Consider the following 12,268-nt stretch of genomic DNA (forward strand, 5'->3'; position numbering starts at 1 on the left):
ATCTCTGTACCTTTTCCTCATATCCTGGAATTATTGGCCCTGGAGTTATTTCCACATGGACTGATTTTAAAAGGTTTAAAGTGACATGTACATCATTGTGTTTCCCTAAACTTCCCAAGCATTTATATACGAGGTCTTCATTAATCCAGGTCTGTACCAAGTGTTCCCTAGCATTGGGGTGCCACTGATGTTCTTAAGCCTTTATAGTACCTATTTCATTTCTACTGTGAGACAAAAATAGTTTAACTGATCCTATGTAATCACGACAAGAGATTAATTAAAATGCCAAGATAGGAAACAATTTATTATAGAGAGAAGAAAAATTTCTCATCCAAAATATAGAAATCTGTACAACTTTGCCACAATCAATATACATGAACTGTACAAATTTACACCAGTTCATAATTTACCAAATAAAAGATGACTAACAAAGTTCACAAAATAGATGGTGGTTTGTGGAAAAGACTTTTACCCAATTAAGAACAAGGAAATTACAAACCAGACCTCCACTTTCTAAAAATAAGAAGTTTACTCAGTCTTAGAAAACTACAAGCTAGCAAATGTACAGATAGCTGGCTGGTGCTAACACCACAGTTCAGACAGTGTCTTTATATGGTCTTTTTAAAGCCTGTTGCCATGGCAGATTCTGATCACTTGCTACTTTTGAGGCCAATGTAAAGATCTGACCATTTCCCCAGGTCATACTTACTAGTTTATCTTATGTACATTTATACATATTTGTAAGTGCTAGGTAAAAGTCTGAAAAATAAAATTTCCAGTACTATGGTGTTCATAACAATAAGTCTTGTTACTGAGCTGCCAAAAATGCTAACAATTAATAAATGTAATAGTGCAAATTTACTCTGCAAGACCTACTGCAGAGAATCACTTTATAAATACAGATTGGGGTTGAAAATTGGTGTAGAAATTAAGTAAGATGTCTTGGAGAAACTGACCCTTCCTAGATCTTCTTCACTCCCTAGCAAGTTGCAATCATTTTGACTCACAGGCTATTAAATCACTGAAAGGTACTGTCCAAACTATGGCACTGTCACTTTAAAGTATACCACTCTAACGTGTGCCAGATCTTCACAGCTGTGACATGGTTTAAATTCCATAATCCATCCCCAGAGGTGCCCACCCAAAGTAAAAACCAAATTTATCCATCCATTTTAAGGTGATCCATCCACAGACTATATCTTAACCTGATACAGTCATCATATTGTAGCTTTTGGAAGGGCTAGTTCTGCCCAAGAGAAGTTCCTCCTTACAGCTTATTCTGCTGTCTACCATTTGCATGTTGGTGTTATTTTGGCTACCTCCTGCTGGTGCAGCTTCGTACAGCACACAGATTGAGCCATCCTCTCCAATACGATAGGACACTTCATACGGGTCAACCCATAGAGTGAGTTCGCTTGGAAGAAGCTGGAACAGTTCCTGACTGCTCAATCCAATCCGCTGTGCTGCCTGTCCAATGAGAGGATCCATTTTATGGTTGATCCGGATACATCGGTAACCTGATCCCTTGCATGGCTTTTCTGGGAACCAGTGGTGTTTATAATGTTCTATAAAATAAAAAAAAAGATTATCCTCCTTAATTCTGCATTCAAAAAGATGTACAGTGATCATTGTTCTCTTGCAAATTTCGTACCTCAAGACGTTGAAAAGCTTATTATTTAGCATCAAGTGACCTGAAAAATCATTATAGCCTTTATTTTTGCTGATGATTTACATAAGTGCAGCGTCCCTTGGGAAGTACTCATGTACAAAGTTACTGTTTCATGCTACCGTATACAGAGAACAATGTTTGCCATCTGAAAGGAGTGAAATGCAACTTCCTGGCATTCATAGAAACAAATACAAAAATACAGAAGTGATTACATACATAGCAGAACAACTCAAGGGCTTCAAAACTCCATGAACCACGAAGGAAAAAAAGCACCTTTCCAGCACCCTCTTGAGATTACACACACCCATGCTTAGTTCCTCACATTCTAGGAACACCCAAAAATAACTAGGGAAGGAGCTGGGCAGCATTTAGGCACTGACTCAAGCTGTATTTCACCACTGCTCTTTCCAGCCTGTTTTCCAGGGCGAGATACCCATGGCTTCACTTACCTTCGGAGTTTTATCCCACCCAAACCCTATCGGTCTGAGGCTACTTGTAGCCACCATCAAGCACACTGGGAGACAGGCTCGGGATTACAAAACCCACAGGGCAGTGAAGAAACCCTCGGTATTTCATCCTAACCGGGGGTTGTCGGGCGGTTACGCTTTCAGAAGCGAGGGGAACTAAGAATTATCGTCCACCGCTGAATTTTACTTGACCAAAAAGCAACTCCGAAGCATTTTTCCTCCTGGAAACCGGGCGGTTTGAGCCCTTGGAGCAGAGCCCAAGTCCGGGCTGCTCCGAAAGCTTTGTCTAGGGAGCCAAGGCGGGGCTGCCTACGCGACGCCCGAGCCCCTTTTGTCTACAGCCCGCTCCTGCCGCCCCCACCCGCCGGGCGCCGGCTGGGCGCTGGGGGTCCCCGGCAGGGACGAGACACGGCACCCCGCTCGCCCCCCCGCCCCCCCCCCCCCGCTCTTGCCCCGGCCTCTCGGAGGGGCCGCTCTTCCCCTTTCCCCCCCCGCTCCGGCCGCCCGCGGGGCGCGGCGCTGCCGCGGCCGGAGGTGCCGCCCGCAGCCCCGGGCTGGCTGCCCCGCGGCGGAGGGGGGGGAAGCGGCTCCCGCCGCGCCCGCGCCGCCCTCACCTGCCAGCAGCTCCTGCAGGCTCTGGCTGAAGGTCTGCAGCTGCCGCTCGTTCATCAGCCCCTTGGTCCGCAAGAACTTGGAGATGAAGCCCACGGCCGCGGCGATCTCGCGTATCATGCTGGCCCGGGTGTACAGGGCGGGATGCATGGAGGCGGCGGCGGACGGCAGCCAGCTCTCCGGGGCGGCCGGCGCTGGGACGGGACGGGGCGCGGGGCGAGCGGCGCGGACTGGGACGGGCGCGGGGGCGGCTCGGCTCTAACTGGGAGAGGAGCGGGCGGCGGAGCCCAGATCACATCCCGGGGGCGGCAGCCTCCGCCTCCTCTTCCTGAGGCAGGGGGGCGGCGGCAGCAGCGGCGGCCGCGGCAGCGCACCCCGCATCTCCTGCTGCGAGGGGCGAAGGGAGCTGCCTGCCGGTCGCCGCTTCTTATAGCCGCCATGGGGCGGAAGTGGCGTCAGGGCGCCGAGGGCGCGTCGCGGCCAATCGAGCGATCACACCATTGTGACGGCGAGCGGAGGGGCGGGGCGGGCGAACGGGAGGGTGACGTAATCGACTGTAAACAAATAGAGCTGGGACGTGCGGAGGTGCGCGGGGTTCGGTGTGGGGGGCTGTGTGCCGCGCAGGTGCTTTCGCGTGCGCGGAGGGGGAGCGCGCCCGCGCTGCGGCGGCGGTGGGTTCCGGCCCGAGGAGCCGTACGGGCAGCGCTGCGCGGCGCGGAAGCGAGCGGGGAGGGCGCCTGTGCGGTGCTTCCCCGCGCAGGTCCCACCCGAGGGAGCGCGGCGCGGAGCGATCCGCGTACCGGGGTGGGCAAGGTGGGAGTGCGGAGCGCGGAGCTGACCAGAGGCACGGCCGCGCGGAGGGCGGTCTGCTTCCGCGGGGCGCGTAACCGGGCGAGGCTGCCGTGTTCGACGGCTGTATGGGCACGGCAGCGCGCTGCGGTTTGGGAGCCGCTCGGCGGCCGTGCGCTGTATCTGGGGAGAGCAGGGCCACGTCAGCGGCGGGGGCGGGCGGGAGGCAGGCAGGCAGGGAGGGAGGCGGCCCGGGCGGGGGGGAAGCGAGAGCGCGCAGGCGGCCAACTGCTCTCCCCGCTCCGTCGGTGCGCCCTGCCCGGCGGCTCGGCAGCCGGCGGCTGGTTCGGTGCGCGGGGCCGTGCGCGTCCATGGCTTCCCAGGTAAAGCCAGGGGTGCTCAACGATCAGGATGTATTTATCCCCGTGCCCACCGGAGGTGACGTGGCTTTTCCCCTTTTGCCTTCCCTCGGAGCCCCAGTGGGAGCGCTCCTGTACCCAGCACCCCGGGGGTCCCAAGCATGGCTTTGTCCTCACTTTTATTTACCGTGGCCTTAAGACCACGTTCACATCGGGGTCTCTCGGTAGGGTCCTCCAGGCAGAGCGGAAGCCCTGCCTCTGGGCGACTGGTGGGCCACCAAGCCCATGGGGGCAAGCAAAGCAAAGGGCACGCTGGTGAGCAGGGTGTCTGCTCGCAGGCCGCTCGCCAAATCTCAGCCTTGGTTCTTTGAGGACACCCCAGAAATACAACTTTTAGTCTTCCACACACCTCATGCATGCTGCTCAACAGCATGTTGTCCCTTGTGACTGTACAATTATGTCAGCGTTTCTATCGCTTTGAAAGGGCAAAAAGTATGGGTGGACAGGAGGACTGATATGTGTTACTCGGCTAGTGATGGCCAAGAAGAGTGTAAAGTCTCAAGCCTCCTGATGCCATGTGTCTTCCTTTTTGCAAAACCAAAGGGGAGATGAAAGAAGCAGCAAAGTCCTTTTTTTTCCCTCTTTTTTTTTTTTTTTTTTTTGTTGAAAACACAAAGTGTAGCTTCTTTGATAGAAAACTCATTCTTCCCCTAGGGTATATGCCCTGTTCCTATGCAAAGCTGCAAATGAAATACAGCCTGATAGTTATATGTACAGTTCTTCCAGCCAAAAATCAGAAATCAGGCCATTAAAGGCACAATAATTAAATCCTGAGATTTTTCAGTAAAAATAATTCAGTAATGAAATATATAAAAATACATGTGTGAAATAATTTGAATAAAAGATGAAAGTACACCATTTTTGTTTGGTGTTAAGAGATGTACCTGAATAATGCTTTTGGTCTTTTCTCTACACCCAGGATCTGTTCTATCTTAAATTCAGCCTCAAGGGACTCTCTTTGACTCTCTATACGCAAGGGAGATCTGCAAAACATTTTCAAAAGATAATCCTGAGAGCTTAAACGCACAGTTTTATTGCATATGAAAAACGTTGGTGTGGGTTTTAGAGCACAGTCACATCTATTTTCCCCCCACTAACCTCTGAATATTACATTAGTGATGATGAGCTGTCCCTCTGTCCTGTGAGAAGGGAGGAGCTGCCAGCCCAGCCCCTCTTGCTGCTCCATAAGCACCAGCCATCCTTTCTTCTCTTTCAGATCTGGAGCAGCAGATGCTTCTCTCCCCCTTCACAAGGTCCATCATCCAATATTAGGTTTCTTGTGCAAAATCAACATTATTCTCAGCACAATTACACCAAATTAACTACTGGAAATACTACAACAACAACAACAAAAGAGTATAATGTTTGCCACCATTGCTTGGACCTGAGCTTTATCTGGGCCAGTTTCTCATGTCTCCTACTTAGTTCCAGCCAGAATCCAATGCTCAGAAGGAGTTTCAGAAACTCCCAAGTAGGTAAGTGGTCTTATGTAGTAGCACGCCAAAGCATGAGGTTTAATGAGCTCTCCTCAGCTTGCTACAGCAGTAAGTGTTACAGACAGCAAGGATGTTCAGTTTAGATTTGAATGACCCCCCCCTTGAATTGTAATGTTAAGAACGTGACGTGGCAGCATGCACTTCATGTCACACTGTGCCAAAGGGGAAGAAATTTAAAAGATTTTTTAATTTTATTTTTTTCTAAAAAAGCTTGCTAGATCATCAAAGGGTTTCCCCCAAATCTCCCATAAAGTCAATAAATTCAGAGTGCTTTAGCAGTCAAGAAGTTTTGATAGTTCCTATTGCTTCCAAACAGTTACAGCATATATAAAGAGGGTCTTGTCTATGGAAAGGGTAAATGGCTGTGCATACAGATCCACTCTACTAGTGAGGAATGAATTACCTCCGTGTTCTTACTGTGCAGCCAGCAAGCAGTTCAAGTGTAACTTAAGGCCAAGGCTCTGTGAGGTGCCTGCCAGCAGGACCTCATCCCTAGCTGTGGGAGGGAACAAGGTAACAGGAGCTGCTGATGTAGAGAACCATCTTGTTTTCCCAGTCTAGGCAAGTCCTCCTCCATCTCAGTGCTATGGTGGGATAGCAAAGGAGCTGCTGCCATTTCCTGCCTGTGAAATGCTCCCAAAGATCCTCATCTTTAAAGTGTGCAGGCTCTTAGTGATGATAAAGACTTTGACATACAGTTCACAGGATCAGGGAAAGTCAACTTTCCTTGATAGGACTTTAGCAGAGAACATCAGAGAAGCTGGCCATACCTTAGCCTGTTGCTGGTTTGTACGTTAGCTTCCTGCCAGTATGCCAGCGTGTTTCACTGATCTACTATTTTGCTCTGAACTTCTTTGGCATCTGTACATTTGGGGATATATGAAGTGGTTCTTACTTTTTCTGGCCAGGTCCCAGCGGTCTATTCCTGCCTCTGCAGCTCCAGGCACAGAGGAGGCAGTTTGCCCAGTCAGTAGTGTAAGACACTCACAGATACCTTAACGGCAGGGTGCTGAAGAAGATAAATGTAAACATTTAACAACTGCCTTATTCAGCCCATCTGATACTTTAAATGAAGCAGAGGGCCTAGGGAGAGAAAATAAAGAAAAAGAGTATGTGATCATGTAATTAAAGATCATGTATCATAATGAATGTGCACAGAAGGGTTGAATTAAGGTTGTACTGGCAACCCAGCTTCTGATATTTCCTAACTTTTAAGCAATACAGTGCAACCTTTACAACATTTCTTTCATGTTGTTTTGGCAGGAACTGTTGCTTGCCATTTGTTTGGAGAGAGCCTAGTACTTTGTGAGTTCTGTCATAATGGAAATAAGTAATAGAAATACAACTACTTTTATCTGTGCCACACACACACATACACACCCTGCAACTATTGCAACATGCTCTTTTCCCAGATTTTTCTGAAGGAAGCTACTGAGTATTCTTTATGGTAAGTGGGAAGATTGAAGAGTTAAAAGGAGAAGAATTAGAATTATTTGATTTTTTAAAAAAATGTTCAGGTCCTAGAGTCTGAATTAATAGGTATTTGTTTATGAAAATAAACACAATACATGTACAGCATGGATTTTTTTTTTTCCCTCTTTGGGAAATCATTCCTGACAGAATTAGGAAATGCAAGAAAGTGTGAAAGCGTTATAGGCTTTTTATGAGGTATCTTGTTAAAGCCTGTTGAGTGTAGAAAAGCATTAGGTCCGTTCTCTTCCTATTCCACTGTCAGCTCTAGCTATGGTTTTGTACTGTTTAGCATTGACCTAATAAAGAAGGAATGGTTGAGAAATAATTGGTATTTGTTTTCAAAAAGCTGTATATGTGCCTTAGATTGGCATAAACTTTCTCCCACCTGTTAGCTGAAGAGTTCTATTTACAATACATAAAATATATCAACAATCCATTCTATGTATAGAGTTTCTTTTTAGTGTAGGTTGATGTTATGAAAATGCTACATTATTTTTCTCATTTAGCAAGCCTTTGACAGTGTATAGCAAGAGGTTGCTTCTTTATTTTTTGTTTCCGCAGAGGAAAGCTTACCATAGGGTGCATAAAACATTTATTAATGTTTTAGCTCTTTATTTTTTTGTCTGAATATGTAGTTACAGCTGTAGAGATACTAAGTTGCTATTCCAGGAGGCAGATGTAACCCAGAGGGTTCAGCCCCGCATGTCCACACTGCTCCCCACAGGCCCCATGGCCTCATTGCAAGTTCCCACCTTGTACAGCGTTCAAGCAGGCACCCCTCAAACCACAGTGGTGATACTGGAGTCCTTTTCAGGAAGACTTTGGCTGCATGACTTGGATTAATCATAGAATGGTTTCGGTTGGAAGGGACCTTAAAGATCATCTAGTTCCAACCCCCCTGCCATGGGGCAGGGACACCCTCCACTAGACCAGGTTGCCCAAAGCCCCATCCAAACTGGCCTTGAACACTTCCAGGGAAGGGGCATCCAAAACTTCTATGGGCAACCTCACCACCAGTTCCAGTGCCTCACCACCTTCACAATAAATATTTTTTTCCTTATATCTAATCTAAATCTACCCTCTTTTAGTTTAAAGCCATTACCCCTTGTCCTGTCACTACTTCCCCATGTAAACAGTCCCACTCCAGATTTCCTGTAGGCCCCTTCAGGTGCTCGAAGGCTGCTCTGAGGTCTCCCTGGAGCCTTCTCCAGGCTGAACAACCCCAACTGTCTCAGCCTGTTCTCATAGGAGAGGTGCTCCAGCCCTCTGATCATCTTCATGGCCCTCCTCTGGACTTGCTCCAACAGCTCCATGTCCTTCTTATGTTTGGGGCCCCAGAGCTGGACGCAGTACTCCAGGTGGGATGTCATGAGAACAGAGCAGAGGGGAGAATGACCTCCCTCGACCTGCTGGTCACGCTTCTTTTGATGCAGCCCAGGACGTGGTTGGCTTTCTGGGCTGCAAGTGTGCATTGCCAGCTCATGTTGAGCTTCTCATCAACCAACACCCCCAAGTCCTTCTCCTCAGGGCTGCTCTCAATACATTCTCCACCCAGCCTGTAGTTGTGCTTGGGATTACCCCAACCCATGTGCAGGATCTTGCACTTGGACTCGTTGAACTTCATGCGGTTCGCATTGGTCTACGTCTCAAGCCTGTCAAAGTCCCTCTGGATGGCATCCCTTCCCTCCAGCGTGTTGACTGCACCACACAGCTTGGTGTCGTTGGCAGACTTGCTGAAGGTGCACGCCATCCCACTGTCCATGTTGCCAACAAAGATGTTAAACAGTGCCGGTCCCAATACCAACCCCTGAGAAACACCACTCGTCACTGGTCTCCACTTGGATATGAAGCCCTTGACCACAACTCTTTGAGCATGGCCATTCAGCCAAATTCTTATCCACTGAGTGCTCCATCCATTAAATGCATGTCTCTCCAATTTGGAGACAAGGATGTTGTGCAGGACAGTGTCAAATGCTTTGCACAAGCCGAGGTAGATGACGTCAGTTCCTCTTCCCTTATCCACCAGTGCTGTAACCCCATCATAGAAGGCCACCAAATTTGTCAGACATGATTTGCCCTTAGTGAAGCCATGTTGCCTGACACCAATCATCTCCTTACATTCCATGTGCCTGAGCATAGTTTCCAGGAGGATCTGCTCCGTGACCTTGCCAGGCTCTCACAGAGGTGAGACTGTCCGGCCTGTAGTTCCTGCGGTCTTCCTTTTTTTCCCTTTTTAAAAATGAGCATTATGTTTCCCCTGTTCCAGTCAGTGGGAACTTCACTGGACTGCCATGACTTCTCAGGTATGGAGAGTGGCTTAGCAACTTCATTCGCCAGTTCCCTCAGGACCCTTGGATGCATCTTATCAGGTTCCGTGAACTTGTGCACCTGCTGGTTCCATAGATGGTCTCGTATCTGATCTTCTCCTACAGTGGGGGGTTCTGCATTCTCCCAGTCTCTGCCTTTGCCTTCTGAGGCTTGGGTGGTGTGACTACAGCGCTTGATGGTAAAGACAAGGGTAAAAATTCATTGAGTACCTCAGCCGCTTGGTCTTCCTGGTCGGGTGGCCTGTGTCAGACCCTGTCTATATTAAGATGGAGACAGAAGCAGGTAGCCCCCCTCACTGCAGTGTGTGGGCTCTTTGGTTCCTGTCAAGGGGTATCTTGGGCCTAATTTTTTTCCCTAAAGCCAGTCCTTGAGAGCAGGCTGCCATTTGTGTTGTGTTGCTGCAAGACATGTTTGGACTTGAGCTTGGGCTCAGACCTGAGCTCAGAAATGTCTTATGGATCCAACCCACTCGTAAAGCGGCACTCTGCAGGGAGGCAGGGATAAGGGCTCTTGAGCTCCGATTGTAAGCCTTTCTCTCAAACCAGCATTATAACACTGAAAGTAACCGCAGTGTTGTAGCAATGAGTGTTTTATCCTGAAAAAGTGCGGGGGTGAAGAAGTCAGTCGCATATTCTTCCAAAATGGAGAAGTCTTGATTTTGAAAGCATAAGATAGACTGGTATGAGTCAGAGAAAGGGCAAAAGTCTGATTCGTGACCACACTGGGAACCCCCATCTCCCTGCAACATGCTCACACGCGTGCGTGCACTCTGCGTTTGTACTCTGGTCTATCAGGCAATGAATTCCTCAAACAATTTCTCACACAAGTTGAGTCCTGTTTAAGCAAGTGGGGCAAGTCCCATAAGCCAGAGTCCCATTCTGTAGTCCAGCAGTCTAACAAACATCTGCTGCTGCAGGAAGCTTGAGAGGGGATGGAAAGACTCAGAGAGTCAAGGGGAAGCTGTCAGCGTTGGTTATAACTACAGCACATTCTGTAAATGTAATTTCAGGAAAACCAGCTCGTGACATCCTAAAATGACAAACTCTGCTGTACTTACTCCATACAGAAAAAGGCTTGCTCTGTGGGGGATAAGTTTGATTTCAAAGGGACCACTCACAGAAAAGAGATTCCTTGTGGCGTGAGCCTCAGGTAGCAGCAACCGGAATCTGGCCAGGACAGATTCAACAGAAGGCTTTTCCTATGCTATTGCTTTGATTTCAGCAAACCACATGTGACAGCATGCACATGTAGCAGATAAAAAGCAAATTCAGAAAATAGTATTCTGTTTTTGTTACAAAGATGATTTTTTTTTCCCAAGTGGGATAGTAGCAGGTGTGGCAGCACACAGGGTGCTTATTTTTAACAAAGCAATCATAGTTTGAATCCAGTAACAACAAAAATTTCAGAAGACAATAGAAGCAGATGATTTGAAAGCTTGTCAATAGAGAGCTCCTCACAACACAGTTATACATAACCATTATTACACATCCATTTTTTCATTTGTATGCACTTATGAATAAAACAGGAGAGACTAATATAGATGAGATAAACAATCCAACAGTGCAATCCTGCATGGGAAAGCTATTAACAGTAATATTAAAGTGAAAGGAGCTTTTAAGGGAAGAGCATGATTTAACCATTTGCTGTCATGCTCTGCAATCAAATGATGTCATCTCAAATTCCAGCTTTTACCTCTCCTGTAGTTTTTCATGGTGCAGCTCAGATGGGAGGGGTGAAAAATAGGTTTATAGTTCTCTGCTTTCCTAAGCGTTCCTTTCTGTCCTGCAGTATAGCCTCAGGAAGGTCTGAAACCAATCCAAAACTCCCCTGTCTGTAGTGGCTGTGTATGGGCTCCTGCCTGTGTCAGTCAGCACGGGGCTGTTGGTCCCCCCATGGTCAGCCGAAGGGAGAACCATCAGAAGAAGAATATCCCAACACCCACTTAGGCATTTCAGGGATTCTTCGTGATGCTGGAGTGGCTTAAAGAAGCAAGGGGAGGCTTAACATTTAGTCCCATGTTTAATCATGCATCAAGTTAATTGGTGTTCTTGAAGGGTTGATTTCTAGGTTTGAAGGCCCAAAGCAGGGTCGTCACCCTCAGCAGAGGTCACAGCAGTGACAGGTAGTGTGCTGAGCACAACCAGGAGCTGGTTCCTTCTGGTGTTTGTGCTGGTAGTTGGGGAGGCATGAAGTCAGCAGCAGGGAAACAAGATTAGAGCTAGAACAAGCTTATCAACTATTACATTAAGGACAGCAAAAACATTAGGGATTGTAATGTAGCCTTCTACATGTTTGCCGACAGAATAGGCACCTAAACATCCGATCCAGCTAGACACATCTGAGCATATTTTTTTACAAATATATCATTTCCAGAGCAGAGCTTCATGCAGTGGAGCTTCCACCAGCCTAACCATATTAGCCAAACCGCATGAATTTTGATGATACTTTTATAACAGTATTTTGTGTCTGTTAGAATTAAAACTGGGATTTTGTGCAGATTTTAAGTGCAAATTTCATTAAAATAATTAAAGATTTTAAGAAACCAATATGTTGGTCCTTCAAATACTCATTTTTTCTTAGCAGCTTGTGTGTAGTTTAAAAAAATCTAGACAGATTTTTAAGAGTCCTTTAAAATATTTGAGAAAAAAACCCCTCCATTTACTCTCCAGTTATGTCATAAAAAAGCCTTAAGCAGCTTTATTGAGGTTTGTGATTTGGAAACTAGACTTTCAAAGGGATGGCTCCTTTGGACCAGTTATTAACTACTAGCTACGAACATTCAGCAAATCTGCCTGTCTCAAAAATACCTCGAAATAGCAAAACATGGAGACATTGTAATGGTAACACTGGAGATTTTAGGCTAGGCCTACACGGACTACAAAGGAGATTGCCCACTATTCACTTATTAAGACAGAAGAAACAGTAAAGCAGTGACTGTAATACATAGATGGACATACACACCTGCCTCACAAACTCGTAACATCCGTCTGCCAAAGCTGGACGTGATTTTTTGAT

General features: G+C 47.2%; 1 protein-coding gene and 1 long non-coding RNA gene across 2 annotated transcripts; one reads left to right on the plus strand and one right to left on the minus strand.

The window, feature by feature from the left end:
- Positions 1-277: 277 nt before the first annotated feature.
- Positions 278-3,164, minus strand: BTG1 (BTG anti-proliferation factor 1). Its single transcript, XM_075748671.1, has 2 exons — positions 2,751-3,164; positions 278-1,565 (listed from the first exon to the last, which is right to left on the minus strand). Exons 1-2 carry the CDS (start codon positions 2,896-2,898, stop codon positions 1,201-1,203), a joined length of 513 nt encoding a protein of 170 aa, XP_075604786.1. The 5' UTR covers positions 2,899-3,164; the 3' UTR covers positions 278-1,200.
- Positions 3,165-3,316: 152 nt separating this feature from the next.
- On the plus strand, positions 3,317-7,128 carry LOC142601047 (uncharacterized). The gene is made up of 4 exons (XR_012834604.1): positions 3,317-3,333; positions 5,173-5,431; positions 6,009-6,241; positions 6,865-7,128. It is a non-coding gene; the product is annotated as an uncharacterized LOC142601047 (long non-coding RNA).
- The last annotated feature ends 5,140 nt before the right edge of the window (positions 7,129-12,268 follow it).

Source organism: Balearica regulorum, chromosome 1, assembly GCF_011004875.1.
Source record: "Balearica regulorum gibbericeps isolate bBalReg1 chromosome 1, bBalReg1.pri, whole genome shotgun sequence".
Taxonomy (NCBI): Eukaryota; Metazoa; Chordata; class Aves; order Gruiformes; family Gruidae; genus Balearica; species Balearica regulorum.